This window comes from Onychostruthus taczanowskii, unplaced genomic scaffold (genome assembly GCF_017590055.1).
Source record: "Onychostruthus taczanowskii isolate IOZ18803 unplaced genomic scaffold, ASM1759005v1 scaffold25, whole genome shotgun sequence".
NCBI classification, from domain to species: Eukaryota; Metazoa; Chordata; class Aves; order Passeriformes; family Passeridae; genus Onychostruthus; species Onychostruthus taczanowskii.
Window position 1 is genome coordinate 8,144,080 of NW_024499796.1, and position 18,937 is coordinate 8,163,016.

The window sequence follows — 18,937 nt, forward strand, 5'->3', positions numbered from 1 at the left end:
GGTCAGGGGTTCCACTGGGGGAGGAACAGTTGGTGGCAGTGTGACCCTCACAGGAGGAGTCCTTGGCAGAAGTGTCACCTCTTTGTCTTTTCCCTTTCTCTAACAGGGTTTCCAAGGCAAGACTGGCCCTCCAGGCCCCCCTGGTGTCGTAGGGCCTCAGGTAAGAAGGAAATTCTTACCCCTGCAACTGGTCTTTACTGGTCCAACTGGAGCTGCTTGCGCAGCAAGGGACTCCTTTTCCAGGGAAGGCAAAGCCTTGGCAGGTGGCTTTGAAATTCCTGAGGCAGGTGTGAAATGCCCCCATGACCCCAGCCCACCTTGCTGAGGGGCTGGGATGGGGTTTAGACCAACTAAATGAGGTGGTTGCTGTGAGCTCAGCACAACCACCCTGGTGTAAAACCAGTGTAGGGTGAGAAAACAGCTGGAAAACACAACCCAGCTGGAAAACACAACCCAGCTGAAAAGCACAACCCAGCTGAAAAGCACAACCCAGCTGAAAAGCACAAAACGTCTGAAAAGCACATCCCAGCTCAAAGACCTGAAGCAGACAGGGAGTTAAATGAGATCTCCAAGGGCTGTGCAGCTGCTGGTGGTCAGGGCAGAGCAAACGTGGTGCCAGAGTGCTCTTCCGTGTCACTGTGAGGAAAATCATCCCTCTTTCATCTGAAGTGCTGCCAGGTTCTGTCAGAGCTGGTCTGCTTTGCTTTCAGTCACCTCGAGCTCTGTGGGGACAAGCACAAGCACAACTTGCAGTGAGCCTGCACTGAGCAGGACTGGCTTTGGGTCGAACCTTCTTCCCTGAGCTGCTGGGGAGCAGCTCTTTAATTAGAAACTAATTAATTTGTCCTCTTTAATGACACCATAAAGTCCCTGATTTGTAAATTCCCTTATTAGGGGCAATCCCCTGACGGCTGTGGCTGTCTTCTCAAGTGCAAATTAGGCTCGGTGGCAATTTGGTGGGGCTCTGCTGGGTGTAGTTGCTGTGATCTGTGGCTGCTGAGTGAGCTCTAAGTGGCCCCCCTGCAGCAGGACATGAGTTACAGCCCTGTCCCCAAAGCCACCAACGGGTAGGGACACCGTGGCTTTGTGCAAGTGGCTTTTGTCCTCCTAAAAACGAGCCCCTGGGGAGCCCTCTGTGACACTTGTCACCCTGAGTGCCCTCGGAGGGCACGGAGGCAGCCGGTAATTGCCAGGGAGTACGAGCCTCATGCATTATTTATGCCCCATCCGAGCAGGAATCAGCAGGGTTGGAGAGTGCTTAGGAAGTTTTCAATTAAAAAGGAAAAGCTAAGCATAATAGTTGTAGTGGTAACATCTCATTTGGGTGAAATTTGGGCTCGCTCCAGAGGTTCCCAGTGCCTCCAGTCTGCTGAGGGTGATGTTGGCCACTTCCAGAACAGATGGAGAGGGGGAATGTCTCCAGGGATTGCTGGTGGCACTGAAGGCACCTCTTCCACCCCATCACAGCCCAAAGGACTAAAATGATACCCTGCACTTTTCCCTTCCTCAGTTGTTCTGCCAATACCCACCCCATTCTCTCTGACTGGTTTTTTCCAGGGTCCAACTGGTGAGACTGGACCCATGGGTGAGCGAGGCCATCCAGGCCCCCCAGGTCCCCCAGGTGAACAAGGCCTTCCTGGCCTCACTGGAAAAGAAGGCACCAAGGTAGGGACTGGAATTCACCTCCTCGCTGCCTGTCCCTCCCTGGACATGGAGAGGATGATTCAGAAAAGAAACGAAGCTCCTGCCTCACCCCAGCTGGAGGCTGAGGGGATGAGCTGGGCCTCCATGGAATGAGCAGACCCTCATCTCTTTCTCCCTGTCCTTGCAGGGGGATCCTGGTCCTGCTGGCCTCCCAGGGAAGGATGGTCCCCCTGGATTGAGAGGGTTCCCTGGAGAACGAGGCCTCCCCGGCCCCATTGTGAGTAGAGGCTGCTGGGCCTCTCCAGCTGGAGAATTCCCAGCTGCTCCAGTTGTTCAATTCCCAGCTGCTCCAGTTGTTCAATTCCCAGCTGCTCCAGTTGTCCACCTCCCCAAATGACTGTTTTCCTTCCTCCAGGGTTCTCCAGGGCTGAAAGGCAACGAAGGTCCCCCAGGCCCTCCAGGCCCAGCCGTGAGTATCCCTGTCCTTGCAGGCAGCACCATTTACAAGATTGGCAGGGCCAGGCCCGGGTTAGTCACAGCTCCAGGCTTTATCCTGATTTTCCTGACGACTCCCTGCATGTTCCTTTATTTTACAAGCCCTGCATGTAACAGCTCAGTCATTTGTGGGGTCAGCTGTGGATGTACGTGACAGGCTGAGGGAACTGCAAGGGTTCAGGACATCCAGGATTTTGTTTGTAATCCACCTGCTTTCCCTCTGGAAGTTGTCTCCACTTGAGATCCCTGGAAGGAAACATTCATCATCCAACCCTCCCTGCTGGCTGTGAAGTGGCTCATGCTCTTGTTCCAGGCTGTTTATGTGTCCCCAGGAGCTGAGCTCTCTGCACCATCCAGAGGAGAATCCAGCCCTTCCAGGGATTTCAGTTCAAAAAAACCCATGTGCAGGGCCCTTAGGCTGGTGGTACCAACTCTTCCCGTGGCAGTTATCCCATCAAACGTGCACAAACATGGATGAAGAGCTTGGGTTTCTCTCTGTGTGGGCATGGGTGAAGCTTGATACTGCAATTAAATTCCTTTCCTCCTCCTCCTCCTCCTCCCAACAGGGCTCCCCTGGGGAGCGTGGCCCTGCAGGATCAGCTGGCCCTATAGGATTGCCAGGGAGACCTGGCCCTCAGGGACCTCCAGGACCTGCAGGTGAAAAGGGAGCTCCAGTAAGTACCAGTATGAAGGATGAACAGTTGTGGGACAGCTGGAGATGTGTGCAGTAGGGAGCTGAGCGTCGAACCAGTGCTTGTGGAGATTTAAATTGTAAAAAATAAGGATATAAAGTTCAATTAGAAAGGAATTTTCTCGTCTTGAGCATATCAAACCACAATGTCAGCGGCTCAAGTGACACCCCTGTCAAGCATGGCTGTGACCCCAGGGAATGATGTGTCCTCAGGCAACGAGAAGGCCTGGGGGCTGAAAAGGTGACACAGCCTGTGTCACCTCCTGTGTCACCCTCCTGCCAGGCCTGTGGGCAGAGAACTGAGCCAGCTCCATCAGCAGAAGGAGCCAGAGGTGGCTTTGCTGGTGTCAGGCTGCTCTGGTGGTGGTTTATTGATATCAGAAGTGTTTATCAGCCGCTTGCTGGTTTGTTAGAAACTCCAGCAGCTATTCCAGAGGCGAGAATTTCCTGGTGAATCAGTTTTAGGAACATCTGTCCTGCTGAGTACCTAACCATGTGTCAGTCAGGGCAGGGATGAATAGGCAATTTATGTGGCATCTAATTTATTTAGAGCAGAGCACCCAGGATTCAGATGCAATTCAATCATGGACGAGGAAACTGGAAAATATTCACTGTTAAGTTCCTGTAAACAAACAAATGTGATTGAAAACTCCTGCTCAAAGGAGTACAAGTAGATGTTGACACAGAGTGTGTTTTATTCACTTCAGGTGGTTTTATTTGTCCAGAATCTCAGGATGGGCCTCCTGAGAACCCCCCTTAGTTGGGGGTCAGCAAGGGAGGGAGCAGCTGGGGCAGCCAGGACCAGAATCAGCAAAAACTGGCTCGTGGGAGTAAAAATTGCTTGGGGTCTTGTTTGTCATCCAGGCAGAGATGGCAGAGGGTTCAGATTAAATCAGATTATGTTGCTGTAGCGGTGAAATTGCAGCTGTGATCTGGGTATTCACTGCTTACATTTGCTTGTTCTTTTCATTATCCCTCAAGACAAGTTTTGTCTCCTTTCAGACAAGGAGCACAGATGAAATATCAGCTGGAAGCGGCTTTGCTGTTCCTGCCCATCCAGCCAGGAGTCATTAGCAGCTGAATAAAACCTTAATGGGCTGTAATGGCTGGCTTGGAGAGCTCTGGGTGTGACATGCCTGTTTCTCTGCTTCCAGGGGGAGAAGGGTCCCCAAGGACCGGCTGGCAGGGATGGCATCCAGGGCCCCGTGGGACTGCCGGGCCCCGCAGGTCCTGTTGGACCTCCTGGAGAGGATGGAGACAAGGTGGGGACAGCTCCTGCTGCCTGGGGTCACTCTGGCACGGAACTGGGCAGCATTTCCACCGTGGTGCATGCCACACTCGGGTGGGATGTGCTGCTGGAGGATTTTTGTGGAACTCACAGTCCCGTGGGATGAGCAGCAGCAGATGGGGCTCCATGTGCTCTTCCAGCCACAAAATTCCCTTAAATCCAGGTTGCCGCCCCCGAACCTGCAGCAGGTGCCTGCCCACGGATGCCCAGCCTCTCCAAATTAATTCCCTCTCTCATTAAGCCCCTCTGGAGTGGAGGATTCCCGGGAAACATCAGCTGGGACAAATCCCTGGTGGCTGCTCAAAGGGTCTGCAGGATGCAGCTTCATGCGTGGCGTGGCAGCCGAGGAATTGGAGGGTGGAAAAGGGTTTGGTTGCACCTGGAGTGTCCAAATCTCTGGAATTCTTCAGCCCGCTCACCCATTCAGTCCCTGTGGGATTTGGGATGAGGATGCAGACCCTCAGGGTGCTGAGATGTGGAAGTGGTGATGGATTAATGTTGTCCCTTTGTTCCTGGCAGGGTGAGATCGGGGAGCCTGGGCAGAAGGGCAGCAAAGGTGACAAGGGAGAGCAGGTGAGTGGAGGGGACTCTGCTGTAGCTGCTTCTCCTCAGTCTGGTTCATTGTGTGACTTGCTGGAAATAGAAATTAAATTTATATCGTTTTCTAATGTTGATTCATCTTCTGTGCTTCATCAAATACCCACATGATGTAAAAAAAGAGTGAGAGCCTCAAGTGGGAGCCTCCAGCTCCCAGGAACACTGAGATATTTCCACATCACCCACTTAGCATGGAAATATCTATGAAACATGAGCAGTGTTGCCACCAAAGTTGGGTCTTTGGCTGAAGTTCCCTTTCTGATTTAGTTGAAGATGTCTCTGCTCATGACAGAGAGATGGACCACGAGATTTTTAAAGGTTCCTTCCAACCCAGACCATCCTGTAATTCTGTGGTAATTGCAGTTCCACACCCTTTTTGTGCTGCCCAGAGCCTGAGGAACATGAGTTACCCAGGAGTTAGGGCTGAATGCTGGGAGACCTCACCCTGTTCTCCATCTCTGTTTTGGGAATTAATGCAGTTTTAATGGAGTTTGTATTGAAGGAATTCACCTTTTCCAGGTGAATTTGTCACTCTCTCCTAACACTGACATTTTTTTTTGCGACAGGGTCCCCCAGGCCCCACTGGTCCCCAAGGCCCAATTGGTCAACCTGGCCCAGCTGTGAGTATTGCCCCCTATTAGCAGAAATCCCTTTTTTTCCCCAAAAAGCCCCCTGGGAAGCACTGGGATGATTCCTGCCTGGCACTGCTGCTGGCTTTTTTTCCCCAAAAAGCCTCCTGGGAAGCACTGGGATGATTCCTGCCTGACACTGCTGCTGCCCAACCCGAGCAGGGGGTGGTGGGGTGGGGTTGGTGTGTCCCCAGGTCTGTCCTGGGCTGATCAGACCCTGTCCTTGCAGGGAGCTGATGGAGAGCCCGGGCCCCGAGGACAGCAAGGCCTCTTTGGTCAGAAAGGTGACGAAGGACCCCGAGGTTTCCCTGGTCCCCCCGGCCCTGTGGGCTTGCAGGTAATTTGCAGCATCCAGGGAGGGTTTAGGGTGGTGAGAGCTGGGGCTCACCTGAGATGTTCACAGCTGAGATGTTCACAGCTAAAATTCATCCTCTGCACCTCCACAGGGGCTGCCTGGACCACCTGGGGAAAAGGGAGAAACGGGTGACGTTGGGCAGATGGTAAGGGGCTTCCAAATTTCTTATTTCACCACTGACATTGCTCTGAGAAACCCATCTGAAATTTGTCCTCCTTTTCTCTCAGGGTCCACCAGGCCCACCAGGACCCAGAGGTCCATCTGGGCCACCAGGAGCAGATGGTCCACAGGGTCCTCCTGGAGGAATAGGAAACCCTGGTGCAGTAGGAGAGAAGGTAAGGCACCTGGACGAGCCTGAAGCAGGAGTTTGCTGCAGCACTCATGCAGTGGCTTTGCTGTGCCAACAGAAAACTCATCCCCCTGCAGAAATGTGAATATTTCCACCCTTTTTTTCCATGTGTAGGGTGAACCTGGGGAATCTGGTGAGCCTGGTCTCCCTGGAGAGGTTGGCCTGCCGGTAAGTGCCCCCTGGGAGAGGCATGGATGTGCTGGAGAGGTGTGGATGTGGATGGGACAGCAGGGACTGAACCAGCCCTGTCCTGGATTTGGCTATTGATGACACATTGCCACGTTCCTGGGTATTTATAGGATCACGTTTAGTCACCAAATCTGGGCTACCCACGACTGAACACCATGAACACCACTCAGTCCTTGTGGGAAGGGACTGTTAAATCATGTCCTTGTGTTTGGAGACACAAATAGAGCTTCTTGCTCAGAATTGATTAAAGGATAATTAGAGATCAGTTTGGGGTTTTTTGCCTTGATAATAAAGTTACTTTTCCTTTACAGGGCCCTAAAGGTGAAAGAGGTGAAAAGGGAGAAGCAGGTCCCTCTGGTGCTGCTGGTCCACCTGGCCCCAAAGGCCCACCAGGTGATGATGGCCCCAAAGGCAGCCCTGTAAGTACCCCCTCAGTCTTTCCTTGCTTTGCCAGCAGAGATTTCTGCATGAAAAGATGTTCCCAGAGATATCTGTGGAAATTTAAACTAGTATCCTAACCATGGAATTTCTCCTCTGGTGACCCATGATCTCAGTCCCCTTCCTTAGGGTGCTGATGAGGGAAAGACCCTGCTGTACCGTATTTCCCAGAAATACTGGAATTATCAGTGCTTTTTGCAGGCTATCAGGAATCTCACCCCATGGAGAGGAGCTGCAGTAGGGTCACTTTGTGTTTATGGCTTTCCAAGGTCTTCTGCACCAGAGCAGAGCTTCCAAAATAGGATCAAGGAGATTTATTGGGTTTGGGAGCTGTACCTGCACACCCAGCTCCCTGCTGCTGATAATTTCTACAGCTCTGCTGAAGCCAGTGGAGCTCTGCTGATTTTACCAGGGGACAATGGCACAGGGTTTATCTTGCAGGCTCCTCTGATGCCTGAAATTTGTGATGAGGTAAGGCAAGATGGCACAAAGAAGCAGAGGAGGCAGGGGAGTTTAGTCATCCCTCCTAACAGATGGGATTTGGGATATCTGTGATGGGTTGCAGGCTGCTCCTGGAATCATGTGAAGCACCCGACAGACATTGTATGGGGAAGAATGCTGAAGTGTTTCAGTCATTAAATGCTCTGAGAGGCTCCTCCTGTGCAAAATGTCACACATTTGCAAAAGCAAAACCTTCCAATCTGCACGTTCCCAAAGCTGGGAGGACTCTGCTGTCACCCAGCCAGAGGATTTTTGAAAAGCTGGGATGGAAGTCCCAGCGTTGCCTTTGGAGCTCTGGCAGTCAGGATGCAGATCTGGACTAGCTGGGACAGGGTGAAAACACTGCAGCTGCAAAGAGGGGTTGTGGTTGTAGAAATTGGGGTTTACTGCACAGGGTGGCTCCCCATGTTGTCACTGGTGCTCTCCAGGTGCAACATCCCTCACTTGGGAATATTCTTCTCTCTTTGCAGGGTCCAGTTGGTTTCCCTGGTGACCCTGGTCCTCCCGGAGAGCCTGGCCCAGCTGTAAGTTTTGGTCTCACCTGCTCCTGGGGTGATGAAACTCAACTGTGCTCCTCATTCCCAGCAGCTCCCCTGGCATTTCCTCTGCTCATTCACACCCTAAAAACACCTCCTTGTTCCTTTTGCCTTCCTTTTTAGGGTCAAGATGGTCCCCCTGGTGACAAAGGTGATGATGGTGAACCTGGACAGACTGTGAGTACCTGGAGAGATGAGAGCTGTTCCCCACAGTGCCCATGCCTCTGTGTCAGCTCCAGGAGCACTGAGCCTCTCATTCCTACCAGAATTTCCCAGTGGGAATTGCCCAATGAGGATCTCCTTCCCTCCTGTGTCATCCTCCATCCATCCATCCATCCATCCATCCATCCATCATCCATCCTCCATCCATCCATCATCCATCCTCCATCCATCTTCCATCCATCCATCCATCCATCCATCCATGGATCCCTCCATCCATGGATGGGGCACTCATGATTTGTTCCCCTCCCCTCTCTCCCTGCAGGGTTCCCCTGGGCCCACAGGAGAGCCAGGCCCCTCTGGACCCCCTGGAAAACGGGTGAGTTGTTTTTTTAGGAAGATTTTTGCAAAAGCACTTCCATTAACTTTTTAAAAGTCATGGTGTTACTAAGCCTCCAATAAATGCTGTGTAAATACTGTATAAAATATTTGATAATTAAAAAAATAAAATGATGCACCATCCACACCCGTTAGAAATTGATGGGAAGCTGCCAAGCAAATCCCATGGATTTTTTTTAAAGATGTTAACAGCCCAAAGAAAACCCAAGGATGAGGTGCTCCTGCTCTTCCTGCCTTGCTGGCAGAACCCAGGGATTCATTTAGCAAGGAGCTAATTTAAAAATCTTTTCAGGGATATTTGTCTCCATTTTGTCTCCTTCCCTGGGGCTGCAGCATCATTTTGCTAATTCCAACAGACCGTTGCAGATCAGCAGGATCTAACTGTGTTTTCCATCTACTCTGGGCTTTCTTTAGGGCCCTCCTGGTCCAGCTGGTCCTGAAGGAAGGCAAGGAGAGAAAGGAGCCAAGGTGAGAGCTGAATGGGATTTCACTTGTGCTGTGTCCTTGATAGTCCAAGAGGATCTCCCTCTGCCAAGGCAGGGAGTTGATTTTGCTGCGTGTTACAACAAATTAGCCTGGATTTGGGGCCACTGGCCTCAAATCTGAGCTTATGTTTCAGCCCTTAACAAGCTCTGTGGAGATAATTAGGGCTTGGTAAGGTCAGGGGAATGTTTTGCCTCGTTTGAAACATCCAAGTGCTATATTTGGCAGTGTGATGTGTTGTAAATAATGGGGTGTGCAGAGCCCCATGTCCTTTCCCAGGGCAAACACAGCATTCATGGGCTGGGATTGTTTGGGGAAATGGAGATGGGATTGGAAATTACAGATCCCGTTGTGGCAGCACAGGGGAGGGCGGATGGGTGGATGGAGTGGTGTCCCTGAACCCAGGAGAGCTCAGAGCCAAAGGGTGGTTCCTGCTGGAATTCAGGCAAGGCTGGAAACTGAAGGAGTCTGGAGAGTTTGGAGGTGGAGGGAGCAGCAGGAAAATCAAGGAGCAGAAAGTTTCACGTGCTTTGCATGGATCTGCATCCACTCCATGACATCCTGGCACCATCTCACAAAATCCTCTGATGTCCCAACCCAAATTCAACACCCTGCTTCTTCGTCCAGGGGGAAGCTGGCTTGGAAGGACCTCCTGGGAAGACTGGACCCATTGGTCCCCAAGGTGCTCCAGGGAAGCCTGGCCCCGATGGCCTTCGTGGGATTCCTGGTCCAGTTGTGAGTATTCCCAGCCTGAGAAAGCTCAGCTTTGTTCCTGTATCCCAGCTGCCTGGAAGATGCCTTTTCCCAGTGTTCTGTCCGTGCTGGAATGCCTGACAGCAGATAAAACTTATTTCATGGGAATAATGGGATGGTGAATATCATCTCCCACATGTTTCATTTGAGTCTTGGGTCTTCAGCCACTCTCCAGCAGTGATTTTCCTTGATCCACAAAGTCCCTTTTCCAGCAGAGATTTGAGCATGGAAGGAACATAAATCCTTTTGCTTTTGCCACCTGCGAAAAGCCAGGACAAAGGTTCCCTGGCACAGGTGAATAATCAGAATATTCCCAGCTGGGAGCACTGCTGTCACTGGGAATGAGGGAATTGCACTTTTTTTACAGGGTGAACAAGGTCTCCCAGGATCCCCTGGCCCAGATGGTCCTCCAGGCCCAATGGTATGTCCTGAGCATGCAATTCCAGGAGTTTTTGAGCTGGATAAATGAGTGTGACATGAATTCATTCCCTCTTTTGTTTCCCTCTGTGTCCCAAAGGGCCCTCCGGGTTTGCCTGGTCTGAAAGGAGACTCCGGTCCTAAAGGGGAGAAGGTGAGAATCCACTCAGGATCCCATTGCCTGATCCCTGGTGGGGTGTGGGGGCACCAATGGCACTGCACAGGGGTTCTGCAGCTGGCAGGACAAGGCTGGGGAGTGGCACCAGCCCCAGTGACAGCTTCAGAGGAGAGCTGGAGCACTCTGAGTGTGCCCCAAGGGGCTCAGCTGTGGGGGAGTGTGGAGGTGCAGAGCCCTGGCTCATTTTTGGGGTGATTCTCTACCCTATAAACATTTCTGTCATATATATATATTTATATAACCCCAGGGAATGAGCAGTTGCTCTATTGCAGAGGTTCTTTCTCCATTTGTAGCATTTTCTCCTGTAAAAATCTAATAATTTTGTCCACTCTGCCACTTCCACGTGTCAGGGATTGCTGCAAATTCCTGTCACCTCACTCAGATATTTGGGGTTGGATCTGGAAATGTCTTTGCTCTCTGCAGTCAGAAATCCTAATTAACATCTGCTCTTTTCCCCCAGGGTCACCCAGGTTTAATTGGTCTTATTGGACCACCAGGAGAGCAGGGAGAAAAGGGTGACAGAGGCCTCCCAGGGCCCCAGGGCTCAGCAGGACCCAAAGGAGAGCAGGTAAATATTCCCTAAACCTTCCTGGAACGTGCTTTGGAGCATTGCACCCTCAAGGAGGTGCAGCATAGCAGAGATGGGCAACCCTGGCAGGAGATCCTTGGCAGTTTTTGAGGGATATTTTCTGTATTAATGTGGTTTATTCTATGTGTGAAACATGGATTTCCTCCAAAATGATCCATTTTAGTGGGAAGCAGATTCTCAAGGGTCCTATGAAAGAGTTGAATAGACTTGGAGGGATGGTGCCATTAAATATTCATCTGAAGGGCTGATTTTTAAAAGTGTTTTTAAAAAATGAGATAGGACATTCCTTGTCCATGCTCTAAAAACCAGGTAAAGCTCCAGATTGGACTGGAATCCCCCAAAACTGGGTGCTCACCTGGGAGCAGGGGTTGGATGTGTAATTTTAGGCCAGAATTGCTGATCAGTGTTATTTTCCTGTTGTCTTTTAGGGTATCACAGGTCCCTCTGGACCCATTGGACCTCCAGGGCCACCAGGATTACCGGTAGGTGACAACCAATGACCTTGGAATTCCTTGGGAGCCCTCAGGAGCCACTTTGGTGCTCCCAGGAATGCCCAGCACAGCCCTGGCTGTAGCAGGATGTTGGTCACAATGGGTTTTTTTTTCAGCTGAGCCCTTAAAAAACCCTTGGATGAGTTCCAGGAGTGCTGGAGATGATGTGGGAGATGGGTTGAAGATGTGGGAGATGGGCACAGGGAAATCGTCCCACCTTGTTTCCCTCCCCCTTTCTTTTGGAATATCCACAATCCCACGGGGATTTCTTGCCCTTTTTTGCTGATTTTTATCACTTTTTTAGATGCCCAAAGGCCCTGTGCTACCCTGGGGTGCCCAGCTGGGTGTCCTGAGCAGGGAGTGGGATCAGCCCCACATTCCAGGGATCACCCAGCAGCTTCCCCACTCCCCACTGGGGCAGGAGTGTGGAGATCTGCCACAAAAGCTTTTTGTCTGTTGGCAAATAAAAGCAACACCCAGCTGAAGTGGATGGGGAAAGTGGAAACAGAAAGGGAGTAAATTTTTTAAAAATTCCCTTTCTGAACTCTCTGCTTGGAAATGAGCTGACTCCTTTCTGTGTTTGTCTCTCCACAGGGTCCACCTGGTCCCAAAGGTGCTAAAGGCTCATCAGTGAGTATGGACACAGCTAAAGGAAGAGGCTGAGGGGTTTTTATTGAGTGTAGGACACGCTGGGACTCCCCTCATCAGTAAAATGAATGCAATTAGCAGAGAGGACTTAGCAAACTCTACCTAAGCCCAGCAATGATAATTGGAGAAGCTTTCTGTGCCACAACTGCACTTCCCTGAAGAGCAGAGCAGCAGAGATCTTAAGGAGCAATCCAGTGCTTAGTCCTGAGGAGAAAAGCTGCTGCTGGAGAGTGGAGGGGATTAAAAATAGCCCGTGAAAAGCGGGAGGTGGGAAGTTGGAAAGTGAAGAACTCGGTGAGAAATGAGACTCTGGAGGTTCGTGGTGCAGAGCTGCTGTGCAGGCAGCTAAAAATTCCTCTTTTGGGCAACTTCTTAGTGTCTTTTTGCCATCCAGAATTCGATGTTTTATTAATTTGAAGATTTTATTTGACTTGCAGAACTGTTGGGTTGGTTGGGAGAGTTAAAGATTTTATGCATTTTATGCATTCCGTAGGAAGCATAAGAAAAATCTGACTGTTAACTCCAGGTGTTTGATCTTTTCTTTCACCTAAACACCAAAAATAACCAAAAATACCATTTTCTTGGGATATGGGTACAGGGAGACTCCTCTTGTGTGCCTGAAGGGACAAAAATGAGCACAGTTAAAATAATGTTTGGGATGTGATAAAAGTACCAGGTGAATTCTCCTGAGTGACTCCTGATTTTCCCTTGTTTTTCCATCCAGGGTCCCACAGGTCCAAAGGGTGAATCAGGTCTTCCTGGGCCCCCAGGACCTCCTGTAAGTAGAACCCATAAGGTGAAGGATGAAACGAGGTTCAGACTTCATGGGTGCTGGAATTTGGGAAGCAAAAAAATCTCTGGACAAAAATTCCTTTCCAATCCTAGCAATGGGTTGGAATCTCTTGGAGACACTGGGGGAGAAAGCAGGATGGGAAGGGAGGATTTATTAATGGGAACAAGGGAAGGTGGAAAATGTTGAAGGCAGAGGTTTTATCAGCACCATCCATGGCTGTTTCCCATGTCCAATGTGTATTTTGGGATGTTGCTGCTTTGTCCATCTCTCGTGTCCTTTTCCCAATGAATGAGAAGTTGAGCCTTTTGTTTCTCCCCCCAAAAATCAGGGTCCTCCTGGAGAAGTCATCCAGCCCCTGCCCATCCAGGCTGCCAAGAGGACCAGGAGGAACATTGATGCCAGCCAGCTGCTGGACGATGGCAATGCTGACAACTACATGGACTATGCTGATGGCATGGAGGAGATTTTCGGCTCCCTGAACTCCTTGAAACTGGAAATCGAGCAGATGAAGCATCCCTTGGGCACTCAGCACAACCCAGCACGCACCTGCAAGGACCTGCAGCTCTGCCACCCTGATTTCCCAGATGGTGTGTCCCAGGATAGGGGGGATGTAGGGAATTCTGTGGGTTTTGCAGCTTCACGCAGAAGGAAGGGTTGGAAGAGCAGGAATTTGGGGAGTCCATGGGGGATGTGGCTGGTGGAGAAGGAATATGTAGAGCTGGACTGGATGTCACTGGACAGCCCTTCCAGCTGAAATGTCCTGCTCTAAAAATGGGGATATGGGATGAAAAACCTTCTTCAGCTGGCAGCAGAACATGACCAGCTTTCAAAAACTACACATAAACAACAACCCATGAGAGGTGAAACATCCCAGGTGAGGAGGTTGCTGAAGTGACTCTGAGCTGATCCTTTCTTCCCTTCTCTCCCCTCATCCAGGTGAATACTGGGTTGATCCCAACCAGGGGTGTTCCAGGGACTCTTTCAAAGTTTACTGTAATTTCACGGCTGGTGGAGAGACCTGCATCTTCCCTGATAAGAAATCTGAAGGAGTAAGTCCACACCACCTTTGCTTTCCCCTCTGTCCTGGTGATAGATGGTTTCCTGATGTGAATCTTCATAGACAGCCAATTGAACAGCAGCAAGGAAGGATCAAAGTTCCAGAATGTTCCTTTGTTACACAACATTACCTTCTGAAATAACATGGAATATGTTGACAAAGAGAAAATCAGATTTAAACTGTGATTTGGGCCAAACCTCTGATGGTTTCCCGGGCATAATAAATGCTAAGACCTTAATTTTTTGGACTTTGCTGTCCAAGGCAGAGGTGTGTGTTGGTGCAGGAATTGGGAGCTCTGTTTAACTCATTCCCTCCCACAGCCCTGCTGCACTGCCTGCATGCCCAAGCACCACTGACTCCCCTCCCCTCCCTGTGTCTCCAGGCAGGGCAGATAAATGTTTACCTCCTGTCATTTTTCCTGCTGTTCCTTGTGGGTAAATGATCCTAAATGATTGCAGGCAGCCTCAGAGCTCTCCCTGGCACGGCTGCACAAGGTTGATGAAGTTATTTGTGTAATGATGCTCTTAGCTCAGCCATACCCATCATTTTTGTCCTGTATCCCTGCACTCTGTTTTCCAGAGCTGCTCTTCCCGCTGCCTGGGGACCAGCTGTGGCACTGGCCAAGCAGAAACACAACAATTCAGCCTGGGGGGAGCTGTGCCAGTGTCACAGTTGTGCTCCAGCTGTGACAAAGCTGAGCTGCTCTCCTGCTGCATTTCATCCACCAGAAATGTGTGTCAGCACAGCACAAACCACACGCCACATAAATCCTCCCTGAGTTTTTCTTGGGGCTGTTTAAAGAGGAGATGGATTTCCTCTTCCTTTGCATCAGTGAGCTGTGTTTTTCCTCAAAATTTGACAGCTCAAAAAGCAGAGTCTGGCTATGATCTTGCAGGGGCCTGAGCTCCTGCTGTGCTGGTTCAGTGAGGAGTTCTGTGGAGTTGCAGAACTCCTCAAATACCAATTTCATGCTGGGATCCATAAGAAAAAACTTCTCCCACCCAGAGGGATGCAAAGAGCCCTGGCTGGTGGGTGGGTAGGTTTGTGACGAGCCACAGCAGAGTTTCAGCCATGGTTCCTCTCAGCTCATCCCTCCCCGAGCACAAACACTGGATTTGCTCTGCAGGTGACATCCTGCGAAGGGCAGGACAGTCCCCAGCCACCTGCAGCTGGGCTGCTGCTTCAGGAGAGATTTCCAGCACAAATGAGGGCATTGTGGGAGGCTGAGGGAGCAGCCACACTCCTTCCTTGTGCTCTGACTCAGCTGCTGAGCTGAGCTGCCTCAAGGATGCTCCGATGGTTGATTCCTTGTCCAGGACATCCCTGTGTCACTCTGGGTACCTGGAGCTCCATCCTGTGTGTCCAGCACCTCGGGAGGCAGAGGCTTTTCCTTCATCACATCCTTTGCCTTTCCCAGCCCCACAGCACCTGGATTTGGCATGAGAGAGGCACCAGGCTTCTCCAGCACCAGCACTGCCCTCCACACGAAGATCAATGCACCTTTCCCATCCATGCTTCCTTTCTCCCTCTCTGTCTTTCCTTTTAATTTTCCTGCCACTGCTGGATTTGTATCCCAAGTTCCTAGGAGGCAGAGACAGCCCCTAGCAAAGGAGGCTGGTGCCAGAGCAGCACCACTCCATCTCCTCTGCTTCAGAGCCACCTTCTGCTCTCATTACTGATGTATAAAAATTTTTTAAAAAACCATTTTAAAGCAAGTTGGACAGTTTCAATAAGACATGCAGACTCTGGAATGAAAGTAAACTTTTTAATTTTGATTTATTTTTTTTTCTTTCTCTCTTCCCTCCTTGCTGTCCACAAACTAGGCTAGAATTACTTCCTGGCCCAAGGAAAACCCAGGCTCGTGGTTCAGTGAATTCAAGCGCGGTAAACTGGTAAGAGGCATCCTGGTGCTTGCTGTTTCCTTTAACCCCCTGTCATATTTTACAGAGTAAAATGGCTCGTTGGCCCAAAGAACAGCCTTCCACATGGTATAGTCAATACAAGCGGGGGTCCTTGGTAAGTGGCTAACCCTGGCCCTGAATCAGAGCTTGTCACCCGCTTTGGTATGGCCACACTGCTGCCTCTGCATGCTGGACTAACCCCCCTCCCAGGCACATGGAGATGTTTAAGGTGGAATTCTGAGAGAGACCCCAAAGCCACCGGGGGGCTTTGTTCCAGTCTGCCTGACTGGGAACTGGGGAGCTGAGCTTTGCCTGGGGATAGAAGGGGACACCCTGGGGACCCTGGGGCAGGTTTGTCTGCACAGAGCCCTGCAGGAGTGCTGCATCCCACAGGGAGAGCTGCATCCCACAGGGAGAGCTGCATCCCACAGGGAGTGCTGCATCCCACAGAGAGTGCTGCATCCCACAGGGAACACTCCATCCCACAGGCAGTGCTGCATCCCACAGGGAGAGCTCCATCCCACAGGGAACACTCCATCCCACATGGAGAGCTGCATCCCACAGGGAAAACTCCATCCCACAGGGAGGGCTCCATCCCACAGGGAGAGCTCCATCCCACAGAGAACACTCCATCCCATAGGCAGTGCTGCATCCCACAGGGAGCGCTGTCGCTGTCTCCTCCTCACTCCCCATTTTGGGTGTCCCCATTTTGGGTGTCCCCATGTTGCTGTCCCCTTGTTGCTGTCCCCCAGCAGTGCAGCCTTACCCCAAGAGCTGAGAGATCCCTAAAATGCTGCTCCAGCCCCGAGCTGGGCACAGTGCTGGGACCCAGGGGAGCAGCTGCACATCTGTGGCTTCTCTAGGACAGGTTTGCCCCAGAGGGTGGATTTTGTCCCCATATGGACATGAACCACTCTGGAGACTCCCATGCTGACCCCAGAGCTTGGGAGAATCAAAGTAATTTATTTAAAGGAAGATTTCCAGCCAAGCCTAGTGGAAAGGAATTTGACTGAGTCACAATTAAGGATTTTTTTCATGGGGGAAGAGCTGTTTTAAGGTCAAACAAGGCTTGGCAGCAAGGCATAAACCAGCAAGAGCTCTGGTTTCTTATCTGGTAACAGGACATGCACATTATGGGGAGCTCATTCCCACAGACACCCAGTGCTGGGCAGGGATGTCAGATTTGTGTCTTAAGCCCCAGAAATGTCCCCTGGCTCTGCAGAATTAATGGGATGCACATAATGAGCTCAGTCAAACCAGGAGAATGCAAGAACAGGCAAATATTCCACGGATAAAACCAACCTGCCCAGGGACAGGAGATGCTCTGCTGTGTCCCACTGAGTTGTCCCCTCCCCAGGGCAGGGGCTTCCTGCAGTGCCCCAACTTCCACCTTAAAGGGCAAACAACCCAAGCCCTGCGTTGTTTCCCAGTTTCTGCATTCCATCGCCACTAAAACACATTTTGCTCTGATCCTGCCCTCGAGGAGGACACGGCTTCTGGGGCTTCTCTGCACCATCAAATCAGGCTGCAAAGCCAAGGCTTCAGCCTCGTGGCTCCTTGGAGGGCAGCTACTCATAGCTTAATTACAGAGCACTTCATCAGTTAATGTTCCAAGTACCTCCACTTCTCCATCTCCCCTGCTTCTCTTTTTTCCCAGCTCTGTTAGAGGCTCCGTTGCCAGCGTAGAGCTTAGGGCTTATTCTCTTTTAGATAAAAACATTTCTGGTGCTACTTGGAGCTCTTTGGTCCATCCTTTTGTGTTGTCATTTTCCTGCCTTTTTTTTTTTTTTCACCTGTCCTGCTTTTTCTGTTTGGAAAAATAAAAAAGCCACCAGTATGTGGAAGACCTACCTAAGCAAACCACAAAACAGTCAAACACACAGACCACAGAAGTTTTATTTATTTACTTATTTATTTATTTAAGATTAGCTCTGATTTTGCCTCAGTCAGTACCTGGAACCATGAGATTGGTAAATTGAGGAGGCATTTGCCTGCTGGATCTAAAATCAGCTGAAATTTGTGTGTGATGGGCAGAATCAAAAGGAGTTTGAGTTCCCCTCAGGTGTAACTCTGCTCGTGTTACTCCATGGAGAAGGACCTGGTGTCTTGAGGTGAGGGGAAGATTTTCAGTGCTGCCAAGGGGTCCATATAAATCCTGGGATTGCACAGCTGGGCAGATGCTGCCTTTCTTCTGGAGACACCTGAAGTAAGAGGGGTGCAGTAAATATGAAATACAACCAAACCAGCTGGGTTTGATGCTCCCACACCATTAATCAATTCTACAGAGCCCTTAGAGCCAATTCCTTACTATTCCTCCGGATGCAGAGCTGTGTTTAGAGGGATAAGAGGCTTGCAGATGTTTTCTCTGTGTGTTACACACAATTCCCAGCAGCTCTAACGAGGCCTGCACCCATCCCATCCCATCCCATCCCATCCCATCCCATCCCATCCCATCCCATCCCAATCATCCTCCCAGCCACATGACACCTGCCAGCACAGAGAAAAGAGGAAAAGATTGGAGGATTTTCCCAAACTGAGCAAACGCTGTGCACAAAACCAGCTCCCAGTGGCTCCAGCTGGAAAGGGCTTCACAAAATCTGCACAGGCTGAACAAAAGACCCCTTAAAAGGCAGCCAGGCTGCAAGGCAAGCACTGGTTTGATATAAAACCAAATAAGAGTCACTCCTGCAGGTCAGTAGTGCCACACTGGGTGTGTGACAAGTCCTTGGCATTTTTTGTCCCCTTCCTTCCACGTGCTGGTGGCTTTCTGGTAGCTCCTCCTGGCATGCGTGGCTCTCTCCTGGTCAGTCACATTTAACTCTCAGGAGGACAGTGCAGCAGCATCCTGACAACCGGTTGGTATCTTTGTTTATTTGGATTATCTCTTTTAATTCGGTGTTTTATTGTGGTTATGAATCTGTTCTACTGTTTGCAGCCTGCACCACAACTCGAGGGTTGGTGGTACCTGGAGGAGATCCACGCTGGTTGGGTGCCTGTGTTTTGTTCCTGGTTGTTTCTAAAGAAACCCTCAGTCCATCCAGGGCAGTGGTTTGGAGATGCCACCTCAAGCACAGTCAGTTCATACCTGCAAAAACTCATTTTGTGGGCCATGAATGTCCCACAAAGTCCTGAATCGCCCAAGTACTGGGATTGAGTTTCAATAATTTTTTTTTTTGTAGGAATAAATTCTCCTGCATGGGAGAAAAAGGAGCCTGGTGGGCAGAATGGAGCAAATCCCACTGTGCAAGACTGGGATTCACAATCTGTGTTCACAACAGAGCAGCAAATCCATTTTCCCTTTACCTGAGCTGGGCTTTTCCAATCAGGGCAGCCCCAATCCTCACCAGCAGGTGCACA

The 18,937-nt window shown here is 50.5% G+C and overlaps 1 protein-coding gene across 1 annotated transcript in view; it reads left to right on the forward strand.

Moving 5' to 3' along the window:
* The window catches only part of COL5A1 (collagen type V alpha 1 chain), a 129,427-nt gene that overhangs the window by 104,418 nt on the left and 6,072 nt on the right, over nucleotides 1-18,937 (forward strand). The window contains exons 36-62 of the mRNA XM_041406715.1: nucleotides 107-160; nucleotides 1,558-1,665; nucleotides 1,832-1,921; nucleotides 2,060-2,113; nucleotides 2,706-2,813; nucleotides 3,985-4,092; nucleotides 4,638-4,691; nucleotides 5,282-5,335; nucleotides 5,574-5,681; nucleotides 5,791-5,844; nucleotides 5,927-6,034; nucleotides 6,163-6,216; nucleotides 6,549-6,656; nucleotides 7,647-7,700; nucleotides 7,836-7,889; nucleotides 8,197-8,250; nucleotides 8,685-8,738; nucleotides 9,381-9,488; nucleotides 9,874-9,927; nucleotides 10,024-10,077; nucleotides 10,562-10,669; nucleotides 11,119-11,172; nucleotides 11,776-11,811; nucleotides 12,554-12,607; nucleotides 12,951-13,209; nucleotides 13,559-13,671; nucleotides 15,503-15,571. Of these exons, the coding sequence (XP_041262649.1) occupies nucleotides 107-160; nucleotides 1,558-1,665; nucleotides 1,832-1,921; nucleotides 2,060-2,113; nucleotides 2,706-2,813; nucleotides 3,985-4,092; nucleotides 4,638-4,691; nucleotides 5,282-5,335; nucleotides 5,574-5,681; nucleotides 5,791-5,844; nucleotides 5,927-6,034; nucleotides 6,163-6,216; nucleotides 6,549-6,656; nucleotides 7,647-7,700; nucleotides 7,836-7,889; nucleotides 8,197-8,250; nucleotides 8,685-8,738; nucleotides 9,381-9,488; nucleotides 9,874-9,927; nucleotides 10,024-10,077; nucleotides 10,562-10,669; nucleotides 11,119-11,172; nucleotides 11,776-11,811; nucleotides 12,554-12,607; nucleotides 12,951-13,209; nucleotides 13,559-13,671; nucleotides 15,503-15,571 (2,187 nt within the window). The remainder of the gene's footprint in view (nucleotides 1-106; nucleotides 161-1,557; nucleotides 1,666-1,831; nucleotides 1,922-2,059; nucleotides 2,114-2,705; nucleotides 2,814-3,984; nucleotides 4,093-4,637; nucleotides 4,692-5,281; nucleotides 5,336-5,573; nucleotides 5,682-5,790; nucleotides 5,845-5,926; nucleotides 6,035-6,162; nucleotides 6,217-6,548; nucleotides 6,657-7,646; nucleotides 7,701-7,835; nucleotides 7,890-8,196; nucleotides 8,251-8,684; nucleotides 8,739-9,380; nucleotides 9,489-9,873; nucleotides 9,928-10,023; nucleotides 10,078-10,561; nucleotides 10,670-11,118; nucleotides 11,173-11,775; nucleotides 11,812-12,553; nucleotides 12,608-12,950; nucleotides 13,210-13,558; nucleotides 13,672-15,502; nucleotides 15,572-18,937) is intronic.